Consider the following 16,402-nt stretch of genomic DNA (forward strand, 5'->3'; position numbering starts at 1 on the left):
CCCAGAATGCCACATACTCTGGCCACAATTCTCATTCACACTAACACCACCTTACATTGCTTATAATTCATTGGACAGACAGAGATATACAAAGTGGCATTAGTGTACATGAAAATCAAGCCCTCTGGGTCCAGAGGGTGAGCATTAAAAAAAATAAAACAGCTAGTGATTTATTTGTGTTTGAATAACTGAGACTACTCCAGAGACTAATATGGAGACTTTTATATTTTCTTTAAGTTTGGATTCGTACTTCATTAGAGATAGGGAAAGTGGATGTGGGGGAATGTAGATGACAGTAAATGTAGACAATAATTCAGACTTTTTGCTGCTTCTTATTTCTTTTATTTTTTATATTGTGCTACATTAGCCCAGATAGGGAGAGTCGAGTTCAAAATTCACATTTAGATGGATGGTAATTTACTACATATTATATTTGAGATCATGCAGAGAGATCAGAGAACTCTGAGGCTAAAGGTCATTGAGCATATTAAATATTTTAATTTTAGTTCCCCATTTACTATATCGTTGCTTTATTATATCCAAGATAAGGCAAGAAAAGATATATATTTGATAATTCTGCAGTAGGGAATGAACCAGGCTTTGTCACTGAAAATGAAGAGACTAGTGTTTCCAGAAAGAAATGGGTGAAACTCTGGTTTGGCTCGGTTAAGAATTTCTAAATTCAGATGACTATCAAAAGTTTATCTGAATCTCTGGAGGTCCCCTCACTTACTCCCAACTCTCTCCTTATCTGCACAACTCCCTTCCATCTTCCTCTGGGCAGAGTCCAGAGTTTCTCTTGCCCCATCTGGAGATCTGCCATTTCTGACATGCGCTGCAGAAGGCTCAACTGTTTAATTAAATCTAGCCTATTCTGGGGCTATGTTCCCCAGAATAGATCATGTGCTATAGAACTCAAGAGATTTTATTTACACAGAAATCAATCAGCTGATCGGAGAGTTTTACAGAGATGTCTGATCTCTGAAAAGAAAGGCAACTAAGGTTATACACGAGTTGGGAGATGGTAGAAGCAGAACTCAGGGAGGAATCTTTCCTGTCTCCTTCCTTTGGATCTTTAACCAAACTTTTCAAACCTGAAGAAAGGTTTGGTTTGGTCTGGTTTGGTTTGGTTTGGTTAGAAGGATGGGCAAATGTTCAGGGCAATCCTTATTTTAGTCAAACTAATATTGACTAATATTAATCCAAATTCTATACATATCAGAAGGGAGAAAGCTGTGAGATTAGCAACAGTACTAGATGCACCTGCAAAGTACAAAAGCCATTTCAACAAAAGTAACAAGTAAGAGGAAGTAGCTGAGGGACAAGTCATAATTGCCTCTGCTAGGCATGACATTGGTGGTTCACTCTAGAAACTCCAAATAAGGGAAATAAGGGAAACTCCAAATAAGGGGGAAAAAAACCCACATACCTATGGAAACACATTGTGAGATAGTGATATGACATACTGCTAGAAAACAACATATTGTGATAGTAGTAGTGACCCTGAACGTGAAGAGTCACACTATTTCTCTGAGAATGAAGAACATGTAGAGATGTTGGAACGGGAGGAAGAAGTAGGGTATTCTACTAGTAGGACTCAGAAGAGGAGAAAGAAAAAATACAAAGTAAATAAAGTAGCATTCAAACTATCTACTCTATCTGCAAGAATGGACTGAGCTGTGGAAAGCTTGCAATACTAAGGCCAAGATTTTCAAAAGCGACTAGTGATTTGGGGTGCCTCTGTTTTTGAGTTCCCAAATTGAGAAACCTTAAAGGAACTTGATTTTTGTGGGTGCTCAGCACTTTTTAAAAATCAAGCTCCTGTAAGTTGTTTCAAGTTGGGCACCAAGAAACAGAGACTTCCAAAATTACCAGTGAATTCTAAAAATCTTGTCTGTAAGTTCTAGCCACTTTAGAAGCAAATATGGCTACTGTAAATGGAGACACAAGGCAAAGGAGACTCAGGAGATTAAAGATTTCCTACAGTAAACTGATGTGCCATTTCAGTTTTGTTGCAGCATAAGGCAGAATATGTCTGATTCACTCCATTTTAGCTCACCAAAAAATGTAGATGCACATTTATAAATTTATTATTTTCTTATTTTATTTAAAGCTAGAGTTAAGGTCCTCACTGCTAGAGCGCCGTAAATATCAGATCTTTTCTCCCTGCTAATATGCAAGATTATGGGACAGATCCTCAGCTAATGTGAACTGTCATTGTTTCACTGATTTTGATCCCTTACAATGTTCCTTCCTACCATGCTCTTGGAACACAGACGGTTCAAATGGCCAATAAGTAGCAAGATGGTGCCATGATATAAAATATCATCTAGAATAAATTCTGCAGTTCCCCTTTCTGCATCTGTATAGCAATCCATTCAAGTAAATCCCCATTAAAAAAACCCCTCATTTGATTCCAAAGTAAAGCAAACTTCAAATTATTTTTTTCAGAAAAGACTTTTGTAGATTAGAGAAACTGGAGATTGGTATAAGAATTGTAAGGTGGATAAGGAATTGGCTAAAGGGGAGAAGGCAACAGGTTGTGCTGAAAAGTGAATTATCAGACTGGAGGGAGGTTACTAGGGGAATTCCTCAAGTTTGATCTTGGGACCAATCTTATCCAGTATTTTTATTAATTACCTTAGCAGAAAAATTAGCAGTTTGGTAATGAAATTTGCTGATGATGCAAAGTTGGGAGGCATTGTCAATACAGAGAAGGACCAGCATATTATACAGGAAAATATGGATGGTCTTGAAGACCGGAGTGACAGAAATGGATGAAATTAAATAGGACAAATGCAAGATCATGCACTGAAAGTCTAATAATAAGAATTTCTGGGAAAATCTGGGGACTCATTAGTTAGAAGCGACAGAAAAAGAGAGAGACCTGGGTGAGCGGGTTGATCACAGGATGACTGTAAGCCACCAATGTGGTGCAGCTGTGAAAAAGGCAAATGTGATCCTAAATTGTATCAGGTGACACATTTCCAGGAGAGTTATAGAAGTATAAATGCCACTGTATAAGGCACTGGTAAGACCTCATTTGGAATATTGTGCACAATTCCAGTTGCCCATATTGATTCCAACTGGAACAGGTGCAGAGAAGAGCTACTAAGATGATCAGGAGAAAGACGGGCCTATCTTATGATGGAGAATGGAAGACCTAGGCTTGTTTAGTAAATTGAAGATTGAGAGAGGATATGATTACTCTCTATAAATCCATGAGGGGGTAAACATGAGGGAGGGTGAAGAGTTATTTAAGCTAAAGAAGAGGGATTCCCAAACTTGGTTCACAGCTTGTTCAGGGTAAGCCCCTGGCAGGCCGCAAGATGCTTTGTTTACCTGAGCATCCGCAGGTATGGCTGCTTGTAGCTCCCAGTGGCCACAGTTTGCCATTCCCAGCCAAGGGACCCGTGGAAATTGGTAGTAGCAAGAGAAAATAGAATGAGAATAAGGGAGGAAAGAACAAAGTTACAAATACAATATCTAGGTATTATGACAGGGTCAGGTCAGATGGCTACAAGAGAGTGGTCGAAGATAGATACATTAGTTCCAGGTTAAGCAGGTCCCTTTTCCCTGGTAAGATAACAGGGACTATTCCAGAACACTCAGGAACTTTCTAGAACTAATTAAGGCAGGCAGGCTAATTAGGACACCTGTAGCCAATTGGGAAGCTGCTAGAATTAATTAAGGCTAATCAGGACACCTGGTTTAAAAAGGCTGTCACTCCAGTGTCGCTCCAGTGAGTGTCACTCCAGTGAGGGGTGCGCGTAAGGAGCTGGGAGCAAGAGGACATGGTGCTGGAGGACTGAGGAGTACAAGCGTTAACAGACATCAGGAGGAAGGTCCTGTGGCAAAGACAAAGAAGGTGTTGGGAGGAGGCCAGGGAATTGTAGCTGTCACGCAGCTGTTCCAGAAGGCACTCTAGACAGCTGCAGTCCACAAGGCCCTGGGCTGGAACCCGGGGTAGAGGGTGGGCCTGGGTTCCCCCCAAACCTCCCAACTCCTGACCCAATACAGGAGCTTTCACCAGAGGGGAAGGTCTCTTAACTGGTCCCCAAACCACATGGTGGATCAGCAGAAACTGTGGGAATTGTTCTTACTCTTTTTTCCCCATGCTGGCCAGTGATGAGGTTATCTGAGTGAAGGGCAGATTTGAGCCACGAAAGTGGCCAAACTGAGGGATACTGTGAATCTCTGAGGCAAGCAAAATCTGCGAATAACTGCAGGACCCACCAACGTAGAGGAGGAACTTTGTCACAGTGTTTAAAGTTATGTTCATGTCTTGGTTGCTTCCACATCACGTAAATATGGAGTATGTAATAGGACATACACACACATACAAAATGTGTGCATATACAGTGACTCCTCACTTAAAGTCTTCCCAGTTGTTTCGTTGCTAATCAACTAGGGAACATGCTCATTTAAAGTTGTGCAATGCTCCCTTGTAATGCTGTTTGGCAGCCGCCTGCTTTGTCCACTGCTTGCAGGAAGAGCAGCCTCTTGCAGCTAGCTGGTGGGGGCTTGGAACCAGGATGGACCAGCAGCCCCCCATCAGCTCCCCGTTCCCCTAAATTCCCTGTGCTGCAGCTGCCCAGCAGGCTATCAACTGCCCGCAGCTCAGCTGTCCCTCCCCCCACTGCCATGTGTTGCTCCTGTCCTCTGCCTTGGAGCTGCTCTCCAGAGCCTCCTGCTTGCTGTGCAGGGAGGGAAAGAGGGGGCTAATGTCAGGGTGTTCACCTTCCCACTGCTCCTGCACCCTGCTTACCCCATCTTCCATAGAGCCGGGGGGACACAACAGGGCTCAGGACAGAGGGAGCTTCCTGGCAGCAGCTGCCATCTCAGCTTGCTGATTAACCTAAAAAGGCAGTGTATTTAAGAGTGGGGTCAGCGTACTTAAAGGAGCAATGTGTGTCTCTCTCACACACAGGGTGTGTGACTCTGTCTCTGTCTTCCATGCTGTCTCCCCTCTCCCCATTCGGGCTGCCTTGTACAGTTTGAGGCTAGATTAACAACAATGAGTTAACCCTTGAAGGCTCAGCCAATTGCTAGTTCATCATTTAGCAGTAGGGCATCCCTGGGAAATATCCCACCCTCTGATTTCACCACCTCAACCAAGCTTCACAATCATCATTGCTGTGTACCAGTATTAAATTGTTTGTTTAAAACTTATACTGTGTGTGTGTATATATATAATATAGTTTTTTGTCTGGTGAAAAAAAAATCCCTGGAACCTAACCTCCCCCATTTACATTAATTCTTATGGGGAAATTGGATTCACTTAACATCGTTTTGCTTAAAGTCGCATTTTTCAGGAACATAAGTACAACGTTAAGCAAGGAGTTACTGTACATAGATGAAAATGGAGAGATTAATTTTTGTGTAAGCATAATTTAACAAGTGAAAGGTTTGTGAATGCAAATGCATCCCAAGTGTTCAAGACTCCTTCCATAAAAAGAGTTTTCTTGGATAACTAACTAAAATTCTATGTAAGCCAAGAGCTAATGTATGTTCTTGAGCGTGTGGTTTCTGACTTGGGTGGGAGATGGTTCCAGTAAATGAGAATGCATAGTGATGCCAAAACTGTTTCTTTGTCCTTAACTTTTATAACAAACATTTATTTGCTCTTTTGGGGGTTGAGGGTAACGGTGAATATGCTAGATGTATTTCTAGTCAAATCATCAGAATATTTAAATTAGGTTCTGTTGTTCACTCTGCAGTGTTCACTTTTTGAAATAATTTATTTTTTTTATTTTCCAGGCTAAGTAGTCATAACTCCAGGACATGTACCGGCTGGCTATCTGGGACTGGTCATGTCCCGAGGGGCATAAAATATAATATATTTGTATGAAATAAGAGAAAATTATTGGGGTTATCAGAGAGTTATATCTCAAATGCAGGTACTATGGCATTTTAAAGGAGATTAGTGTAGATCAGGGGTTCTCAAACTGGGGTTGTGACCCCTCAGGGGGTCGCAAGGTTATTACATGAGGGGTCACAAGCTATCAGCCTCCACCCACAAACCCTGCTTCGCCTCCATCATTTATAATAGTGTTAAATATATTTTAAAAGGTGTTTTTAAATTATAAGGGGGGGTCGCACTCATAGGTTTGCTGTGTGAAAGGGGTCGCCAATACAAAAATTTGAGAACTTCTGGTGTATTTCCATTAATACCAGAGTTAAAATAAATTTCAGAAAAGGCTAGTTTAGCTTTTGTTGTAAAGGCAGTAAACAGTTCATTACAGAAACTGAAAACAGCATACACCGTTTTCAAAAGGAGAGTGCCCTTTCTATAACACCTCAAATAACTTATTCAATTTAAAACGTAAGAATGACATTCAAGCTTCACCTAAGATTGGTTTCAATCTAAAATTATAAGTATGTGCAGACAGAAGAAGGTTCTAATCTGATGTCCTAGTAACCACAGTATCTCAGCAAAATATGTGGGATTATCGAGAACCAACTCTTGTGCCCCTATGGTCACTTTTTTTATTACTTGCAGCAGCTCCTAGTCTTAGCTTTAGCACTGAGTTGAAAAGAACTGAACTGTTCTTGACAACATTATCTAACACACAACTCTACCACTTCATAATACTGATTTTTTTGTGTAATCCTATTTAAATATTTTTTTTAAAAAAATATGCATCACGACAGGATTCCTAATTTACAGGCTGCTGAAATAAAGACAACTTGTCTTAATGATAACTGCTGTCAGACACTTCAGCTAACCTCCTTCCCAGGATCATTTGCAATTTTGCAGTACATTTTCAGTGTAGTTGGAAAATTTGTTACCCTCTGATAAGCAAGCATGGACACTGAAAATGTAGACTTACAGATTTTCTTAAAGGTGCACATAATAGTTTTTTGGAGAACAGGTTATTCTCCTTTTTTGCTGCAAGAAGTATTGATCTAGGGCCTGATCCATGATCCACTGAAACCAATGGTAATCTTTCCACTCATATTCATGGGCTATGGATTAAGCCAATGGAGTCCAGCCCTACTCCCATTATTCTAATGGTAGATTGACTTCAATGGGAGTTGAGGTCAGTCAGCCCTTTGCAAAATCAGGCCCTAAGAGAGACTGGACTTTAAAAGTAGACAACAATAGAATCAATTAAGCCAATTATATAAAGTAATTCAGATGGATAACAATATTCTGAAAGGGCAATTAGAGCACAAGAATGGCCACACTAGGTCCAGACCAACAGTCCATCTAGCCCATAATCCTGTCTTCTGACAGTGACCAATGCCAGATACTTCAAGGGGAATGAACTGAACAGGACAATCACCAAGTTATCCATCTCCTGTCATCCAGTCCCAGCATCTGGTAGTGAGAGGTTTAGGGACACCCAGAGCATGGGGTTGCATCCTTGACTATCGTGGCTAATAGCTATTGATGAACCTATCCTCCATGAACAAATTTATTCTTTTTTGAATCCAGATATAGTTTTTGCTTTTACAACATCCCCTGGCAATGAGTTCCACAGGTTGATTGTGCATTGTGTGAAGAAATACTTCCTTTGTTTGTTCTGCTGTCTATTAACAACAAGCAAAATGCAGCTACATATACACTAAATCTATAATTATTATGCTATACTGTACTGTAGAGAGTGGCTAGAATAGCTCCATATATTGCCCAAGATACATGACGTTCTCTCTCCTTGACCAAGCCCATCATTTGAATCAATCATAATTGGCCCCTTCTGGCTTCTCTTGGACCTTCTTAAAATAGTGTCTTTATTAGATTTCATTGCCCTAACTTTTTCTCATGTTTAAATTTCCCATTGATTTTAATTAATTTCTCCATAAGCTCAGGACCTTGGAGAGCTTTTTGGTTTAAAAAAATTGGGGGAGGGAGAAGAAGAAAAGAAACATAGGCTTCTTCACCAAGTGGGATTTCCCAAGTTCTCACAGCTGTAATTAAAAGTCATTCTAGTTCCAACTGATGGATTGACATAAATATGTCTCAGAAGAAAACAGAGTAATGCATAAATTCTTAATGTCTCATATTCAAAACTCACGATTTTTTTTAAAGTCAGGTGACAAGGACAAGGCAGATTCAGACAATGCCTGAGTATTTCCATGCTATGTGTGTGTGTGTGTGTATATATATATATATATATATATATATATATATATATATATAATTGCCTTTTGACAGATTAGAGGTGGTAGCAGCAAGCTGCAGATCTGAATGTCAGGGCCATAGCGACACTAACCGATAATTACCATCTCCACAAATATCTGTGAATGGAATCACTTGTTTTAATACAGATAAGTTTAGTATAAAAGTTAGAGAGCTGCTATGAGAGATATGATAAATGTGGTCATGACAGAAAACAATTTTTAATTTAGTATGCCCTATCAATCTAGATAGCCCATGAATATTTACCATTAATTCAGTAGGCTGGAACAGAGAGAGAGAGAGAAAGAAAAGGAAAAACAGAAGCTTTGACCTAAACAATGACTGTTGAAGAAAGAGAATCTTCAGCAGTTTCAATAAGAACAAATTTTATAGGCAAGCTGAACTGGTGGCCGCATGGGGAAACACATTTGGGGAACCATTAGAAACAAAAGTCATGTTCCTGTTGTTTTAATTTTTTTATAGGACAAATGGTAACAATTCCCAATATGTGCTGCTGTTTGCTAGATTTACCAGGCTGACTACACAGGGAAAATGTGCGATGTCAGTGGGCTAAAATTGAAACATTTACTGAAATTTAAAAAAGACTATTTGATCACATCATACTCCTCAACAGGGATACCATTTGTAGGTGCTAAGTGGGGCATATAAGAAGCTAATACAGGTTGTGAGTGTAATGAACCAAAATTAATGGTTTATATAAAAGAAATGTTGTTTCCATTATTTTTAGGGTAATTTTATTAAAGATACCACCTGTCCAGAATAGAAGTGTCCAGATTTTAATTCTCTTTTCATATCTCACTGTTCAGACATGGGACAGAAAAGGTAAGCTCTTACAGCTATTACTGTTCCAGGCATTCTATCCAGCTGTATTAAAGTGACTGGCTCTTACATTTTGTACCTGTCCCAAAGAGCTAATTTCTTCTGACTTACCTTTCCCAGAGAATTTTTTTACTAAGGGAAACACCTCCTATTTCTAACTCCTCTTCCACGGATACCATTTTCCAGCTCTATAAAGCTTGCTCAATGTTTATGTGTAGTTTAAGTAAAAATTCCATATGAAATATAAATACTGAAGAATTCAGTTAATATTTCGAGTATACATGGAATGTAACACGTTTGTACACACAACATGATGAAATGATACTACAATTAATCGAAACACTAATAGACCATTAATCTAACTCATACATTTGAAGTCAGATAGTCAATTAAATTGACAATAAAGTACTTAATATGCAGCAGTCTCATTTTATGCTGTTGGGTATTGTTGCAGCTGTGTATTACTCTTGCCTTTTTCCCAATGCATGGCCCAATATCCATGGTGCTCAGCACTTCTGAAAATCAGCTCATCAAAGTCAATCACATAGAGAATGATTTTTAGCAACTGATGTTTTTTGTTGGAGGATTACAGATGAAACAATTATCTAAAATCATTGTTATCTCTCATGAAAATATTATGAAAAGTGCAGAGCTCTTCTTCAGGTCTGGGAAACTAACTCAGAGTATCACTGCTAAATACAAGCACCCTGTAGAAGAAGAAGTATAAGAGTTCTGTGTGAGCTCAAAAGCTTGTCTCTCCAACAGAATTTGGTCCAATAAAAGATATTACCTTACCCACCTTGTCTCTCTAATAGCCTGGCATCAACATGGCTACAACAATACTGCATATAATAGTGCAATCATTTACCTAGATCATGAGGAAATAGTTCAGGCCTACACTTTTTATATCTATCCTTCTATGTAATATTTATTTAGTTTTTCTCTTTATAGCTATTATTCAACAATATACTCCTTACTAGACTATAAAATAGGAGAAGAGACAGAAAAGCCATTTAGGGTCTCACTTATGCCACAACATTAATAATAATAATAATGAATAATAAATATCATGCAGCTACTGAGAACAGGGTCTCATTCATATATATATATATATATATATATATATATATATATATATATATATATATATATATATATATATGATATCATAAGGACATAAAATCCATAAGAGCATACAATGTATGTTACCTTTCTCAATATGTATTCTTTTAGTCTCATGTCCAACCTCATGACCAGCCAGATCACCTTCTTTCGGGCCAGGTAGGATATTAGGTGATAAACCCATAAGCATCTGATTCATGGATAGCCCATTCTGATGTACAGCTGCTAGTCATACACACATAGACATAAAACCAACAACAATATTAACACACATACACAAAATTAAAATAATGTTAACAATATTACTCATGTTGCTATTTTTTTAGATACTGTCGCAATTGTACAAGAAAACTAATAACCTCAATGTCATTTAATCAGTGATATTAAATCCACTCAGAGGAAGCTAGTCTGGTAGGTCTTTTCCATATCTAATTTCTATTGTCTCCATTCAGCCGGCCCATTAAACCCAGCCTTCTGAGGCACAAAAGCCAGAATCCCATATAAAAGCCAGTTGGGCAAGAGGCTGACACATTCTGAGAAAAACTAGCCCACAAAGCAATGGCAAAAACAAATAACCTAAGAATGAGGTTCAGGGAACTCCTGTAGATTAGCTCTCCACTCCTTTCTTGGATTTGATCCCTATTTCTCAAGCAGCCATCTTGCCCCTGCAGGTACCACACATGGAGAAGCAGTTATTAGAAATGGGATGTGGTATGGCAAGTGGAACAGGCCTAGGTGTTTTATTTTAAAATTTTAAAAAAATGTCTGCATTGGCTGAGGAACTCTATTACCCAGATCCAGGGACAATATGGAGAGCTTCTGACCTCAGCTGCTATTCTGTGATTACGGAATTTACGACAGAATCCAGGCATTGTTGTAATATGTTGCCCTACAATCTAAGATTTCATTTTTTAAAACTGTTTTTGTTACTCATGGTTATGAAAATAATCTTTACAATATTATTCAAGTCTAAACCAATATAGTGTTACCTTCCTGAGTCTGCAGAAAGCCTGAAACATCCATCCAATGTGTTTATCTAACTAGAATCCCAAAATGCCTCCCTATGTTTACACAGGAGCTAAAAGTCTCAACTGCCTCTTATTAAGGGACCAAAACCTTTGGTTTCACCAACTGACAACTTCAGAAATGCAGTGCTGTGTTGTTAGTACAAAAGTCTGCAACCTAGCAAAAAAAGATGAAAAGGTGTGGACAGGGTAAAATAAATTGAATTTAATACGCATAAAATAATATGGTCTAAAACCTTCAATTTCCAGGCTACTGCATTGGAGTACCTAAGATTCCAGGGATGCACAAATCTTAGACATGGAATCTTCACAAAAAATTCATGAAATTTCACAGTTTAATTTGATTCTATCCCTTGTGAGTTCTGAAGTCAAAATATTACTTGTATCACATTCCCCACCCTAATGTGTGTGCAGATTTTTTTAAAAAAAGTATTTCACCTAGAATTATTTTTTTTTAAATTGAACTATCCCATAAAATGTCACTTCTGAAGTCAGTTTTAATATACAAGTCCAACTAGGGTAGCAGAATTAAATAAAACTGTAAAATACATAAATGTGTCACAGTTTGTATATGTTCAGTTCTGAAATTAGTCTAGCAAATTGCTTTCTCGCTGCAATTCTGTTTCATAGCTTATATCTTTATGCTTAATATGACATAATGGCAGTTTTCATCAGTACCTATTAATGAAGCATCATACATTATGATACTGTAAACTGGGGAATTTAATGTTGGGCGATAGCTATTGCAGCTGAACTTCGGAACATGGTACATCTAGATCTACTTAGACTTAAGGTATTTTGGTTAGAAAAAAATAGCTTAACTTAATCAAATTTAAAATGGTGACAAGGAGAAGAATGTGACCTACGGATTCTGTCTGATGAGCTCTCAGTCCGTGCAGGTGAGCTGGACACACTGCTGCTTCGATGAGATGATGGATGGCTGCCAGGTCTTCGACCTTCTTCAAGGGAAGGAGCAGGAGAAGGGCTGTCTGGAACACGTTCCTACACCCCCACAAAAACAAGATAACACATTAAAGACAACAGCTCTCCTGATTATTGAATATCATTTCCTCTACAGAATCTCCCTGTTATTTGAGCAATATCTAATTCCACTCTGCTCAGTTACTCTTGTTTATTCCTGGGGTTGATTTGACTTGACTCTCCAGGACTTGTGGCATGCGATTCTCAGAGGAAGGTTCATACCTCTAGAACACCAGAGCCTGACTTCTATAATGCAGCAAAAGACTTAACCATTGAGTCAGGCTTTTTAACTGACTCCCTCGACTATATTTAACAGCATCTTGTTTTTTATGACATGGAGTTATGTTTAAAAAAACCCTATTTTGGCTGTGATTGCAGTAACCAGTATCGTGAGAAAGTGGATGATATTATAATTTTATAAATAAATAAGGGCAACACTCTGATATCCTTACTCATGTGTTGAGAACCTTACTCCTCAAACGGTCACATTCATTTCAATGGGACTATCGGATGAGTAAAATATTCACAATCTGGCACTAACTAAATAAAACAGCTACAGCAGAAAGCTTTTGACATACTAACTAGTTGCACAGAAAATGTATTGTGTTCATAAGTACTCAATATTTTTTGAATGAATCCTTTCTGAAACATGCTGGGCCTGTGTTGGTGAAAAAGCTGTACCGGAAGTTAATGTAAGAATCAGAAATATCCGATATTTATGCAGCTTTGGTGTAGAAAGAATGAACAAAGGGAGGTGGGTGTTGCTACTGGAGAAGGAGAAGTTACTTACCTGTACAGTAACTGGAGTTCTCTGAGATGCTTTGGTGCTCCAACTTAGCATGTGCACATGCCCTTACACACTTGATCAGAGCTTTTAGTTAGCTGTGCCTGCACAGAACACAGGCTCATGCTCCAGTGTGAGGGTATAGAGGGAAGGCAGGCCACAATTCCAGTTCCTTTCCAACAATAAAGTCGAAGTAAGACTTCACATCAGAAGGGAATGAGGTTGGGTGGTGGAGCACCCATAGGAACAAAACATCTTGAACTCCAGTTACTGTACAAATAAGTAACCTCTCCTTTTTCTCTTCTTCTTCTTCTTCTTCTTCTTTTTTTTTTTTTGAGTTATAGTTCCATCTTAGGAGACTTTTTTAAGTTATAGTTCCACCTTAGAAGACTCTCAGGCAGTATTTCTATGAGGAAGTGGGTGTTAAGGAGACAGATACAGTACAGCTCAGAGAATAGCATCACCGAAAGTCATATCTCCCCTGGAAGCAGATACAACACTGTAATGCTTGGAGAATCTGTGAATGGATGACCTGGTGGTGGCCCTGCAAATGTCCATGATGGTGATGTCCTTAAGAGGTAGATTGAGTTCTTGTGGAATGGGCAGTCACTCAAGGTTGGGGATGCACACTGGAAGCTTCATAACTAGCTGAGATACATCATGAAACCCATTTTGATAGCCTTTGAGTAAAAATTGGATGCCCCTTCATCCTTTCTGTGAAGGAGGTAAAGAGTATTTGAAAGGCCTGGAATGGTTCCATTCTATTAAGGTAGAAGGTAAGAGCCCGTCTCTCAGCCAGATTATGAAGACTAGCCACTTCTCTTGAGGAGTAAGGTTCAGGGTAGAATACTGCTAGTTGAATGACTTGATTGATATGGAATTCTGATCAGACTTTAGGCAGGAAGTGAGGATGGGAGTATAAGCTACTTTAACATGGTAGAAAATTGTGTACAGGCAGTCAGCCACAAGTGGCCCTAGCTCTTCTAACCTTCTGGCCAAGGTTATGGCTATGAGGAATGTAGTCTTAGAAAACAAATGAAGGAATGAACAGCTGCCCATGGATTCAAATGGAGGATATCTCAGGACACTGAGAAATAGGCTAAGGTCCCAAGGAGGAGTAGGGCTACTTGTCATAGGGAAAGAGGTTACATAAGCCCTTAAGGAACCTCACTGTGCTAGGTGATTGAAAACAGACAACCCTTCAACTAGTAGGTATAAGGCTGTATTGGCAGTTAGGTGGACCTAATGGAATTGAGTGTCAAACCTTGCATTTTAAAATTAAACTAAAGTGGGTAATTGAGCATGGTTGTAAGGAGTGACTTGGAGGGGGATACAGATTGATGAGTACACCAGGGTTGGAAACACTCCCACTTTTATGGGTAGATTTTCCTTCTGATGGGTTTTCTAATGCTCAGAAGTATAGTCTTAACTTTGGGAGAACAGTCCAGTTCTATGCCCGAGATCCATCAAGGAATTAAGCCTTGAGGCACAGTGAAGAGATGTTCAGGGAGGGTCTTGGTGCCTGGTTCCTGTGTCAGGGGACCTACCATCAGTGGAAAGTGAAATATGCCTGCAGACAGAGATGAAGTAAAATGGGGAACCACACTTGCTTCAGTCATGATGGTGCTATCAGAATAGATTCATAGATATTTAGCTCAGAAGGGAACATTATGATCATCTAGTCTGACCTCCTACACAACTCAGGCCACAGAATTTCACCCACCACTCCTGTGAAAAACCTCTCACCTATGTCTGAGCTATTGAAGTCCTCAAATCGTGGTTTAAAGACTTCAAGGAGCAGAGAATCCTCCAGCAAGTGACCCATGCCCCATGCTACAGAGGAAGGCGAAAAACCTCCAGGGCCTCTTCCAATCTGCCCTGGAGGAAAATTCCTTCCCGACCCCAAATATGGCGATCAGCTAAACCCTGAGCATATGGGCAAGATTCACCAGCCAGATACTACAGAAAATTCTTTCCTGGGTAACTCAGATCTCACCCTATCTAATATCCCATCACAGGCCATTGGGCCTATTTAGCATGAATATTTAATTACCAAAACCATGTTATCCCATCATACCATCTCTTCCATAAACTTATGGTTGTTGTTCTCTCTTTTGCTTTAGTTTGTTCAGAGCCTTGAGGATCAAGGGCATTGGAGGGTAAGTGTATAAGAGGGTAAGAGGCCAAGGGATGAGGAGAGCATCCCCCATTGAGTTGTGGTCATAACCTCCCCCTGAGCAGAGTCAATGGCACTTCACATTGGATGGTGTTGCAAAGAGATCTGTCTCCAGAAGGCCCCAGGACTGACAAATGCTCTGAAAGACTGAGAAGCTGAGTTTCTTCTCATGATTTTGGTGAAAGTGCTCAGGGAGTCTGCTATGGTGTTCTGCAGGCCGGGCACATAGGCCTTTGACATGTCTATGTGATGAACTATACACAAGTTCTACACCTATATTGACTCTGTGCACAAGGATTGATCTTTCTCCCACTTGCCAATGTATGCAGTATAATGCCACTCTGTTGTCCAGCATCACTTTGTCAGAGTGGTTGCTCTGAGTCTGAGAATGTTGATTTGGAGGCACCCTTCATGGGGAGTCCAGTCCTGGGATGTAACGTCTTGGAAATGGGTACCCCAACCCAGCAGGGAGGCACCCATGGTGATGACCCTTGATGGGGATGGACATTAAAAGGGGACTGCCACACAAACCTTGCAAGGATCCTTCCACCAGTTGAGGGAGTTGAGAACTCTTGGGGGGTGGGAGGTATTAAGGTCAGCCATTTGGAAAGATTGTACTAGCTTTGAGTGTAAACAGTCTTGAGCCAGGCCTGGAGGCACTGAAGGTGTAGTCTTGCATGGGGCAGGTATAAATTTCAAGAGGTCACAGAGTAGCCCTGGAATCTTTAAGAGAATGGAGGTAACCATCAGTGTTATTACTGAAGATCTTAGGCCTCTCAAAGGGAAGATCCTCCATCATATTCTGCACTTCCTTGGGAAGACAGAGGCTTGCAGAGATTTGGAGCAAGCTTCTCGATTCCTTTCATTGACAGCATCCACTGCCAAGAAGTTGGCAGGAGGAAGGGAGTTGTGAGAAAAAATTATTACAAATCCTTGGACAGTACATAATATTTCCGTCAGCCCCCTTGCAAGTGGGTGCGATCGTTGTAGGTGTCTTCCATTCAGTGCAGGATGGTGAAAGTAATGCCTCATTAATGCGAAAGGCAACTTTGCCCTGGGAGACAGAATGTTCAAAAGAGAGTGTTGTACTTTCTGGATCTCCTCCCAGGGAATCTGGAGTGACTCCTCTCCCTTTTTAACAGGTCTTGAAAGGCCTTTCAATCATCTGCATAAGATGGTGGGGGTTGGGATAACTGCCTCATTGGGGGAGGAGGAGGACTTGTCAGATGGTGGTGTCTTCTCCCCAACCACTAGCTCTTGCTCCTCCAAGTGGTCCTCCTGGTGGGGAGGGTACTGCGGGACCAGTTGCTGTTGGTCTGGATGAGGCCTTTTGCAGGAGGACACTATGT

At 40.1% G+C, this 16,402-nt stretch overlaps 1 protein-coding gene across 9 annotated transcripts in view; it reads right to left on the bottom strand.

The window, feature by feature from the left end:
- DACH1 (dachshund family transcription factor 1) overlaps window positions 1–16,402 on the bottom strand; it is a 462,414-nt gene that overhangs the window by 110,635 nt on the left and 335,377 nt on the right. For 6 of the 9 annotated variants that reach the window (XM_084613154.1, XM_084613156.1, XM_084613162.1 and 3 more), the window contains 2 exons: window positions 11,979–12,114; window positions 10,175–10,312 (listed from right to left, as the gene is read on the bottom strand). In XM_084613154.1, the coding sequence (XP_084469280.1) occupies window positions 10,175–10,312; window positions 11,979–12,114 (274 nt within the window). The remainder of the gene's footprint in view (window positions 1–10,174; window positions 10,313–11,978; window positions 12,115–16,402) is intronic. The other 3 variants (XM_084613161.1, XM_084613158.1, XM_084613155.1) reach the window with 1 other exon arrangement.

The sequence above is a fragment of the Lepidochelys olivacea genome (genome assembly GCF_965140295.1).
Source record: "Lepidochelys olivacea isolate rLepOli2 genome assembly, chromosome: 1".
NCBI classification, from domain to species: Eukaryota; Metazoa; Chordata; order Testudines; family Cheloniidae; genus Lepidochelys; species Lepidochelys olivacea.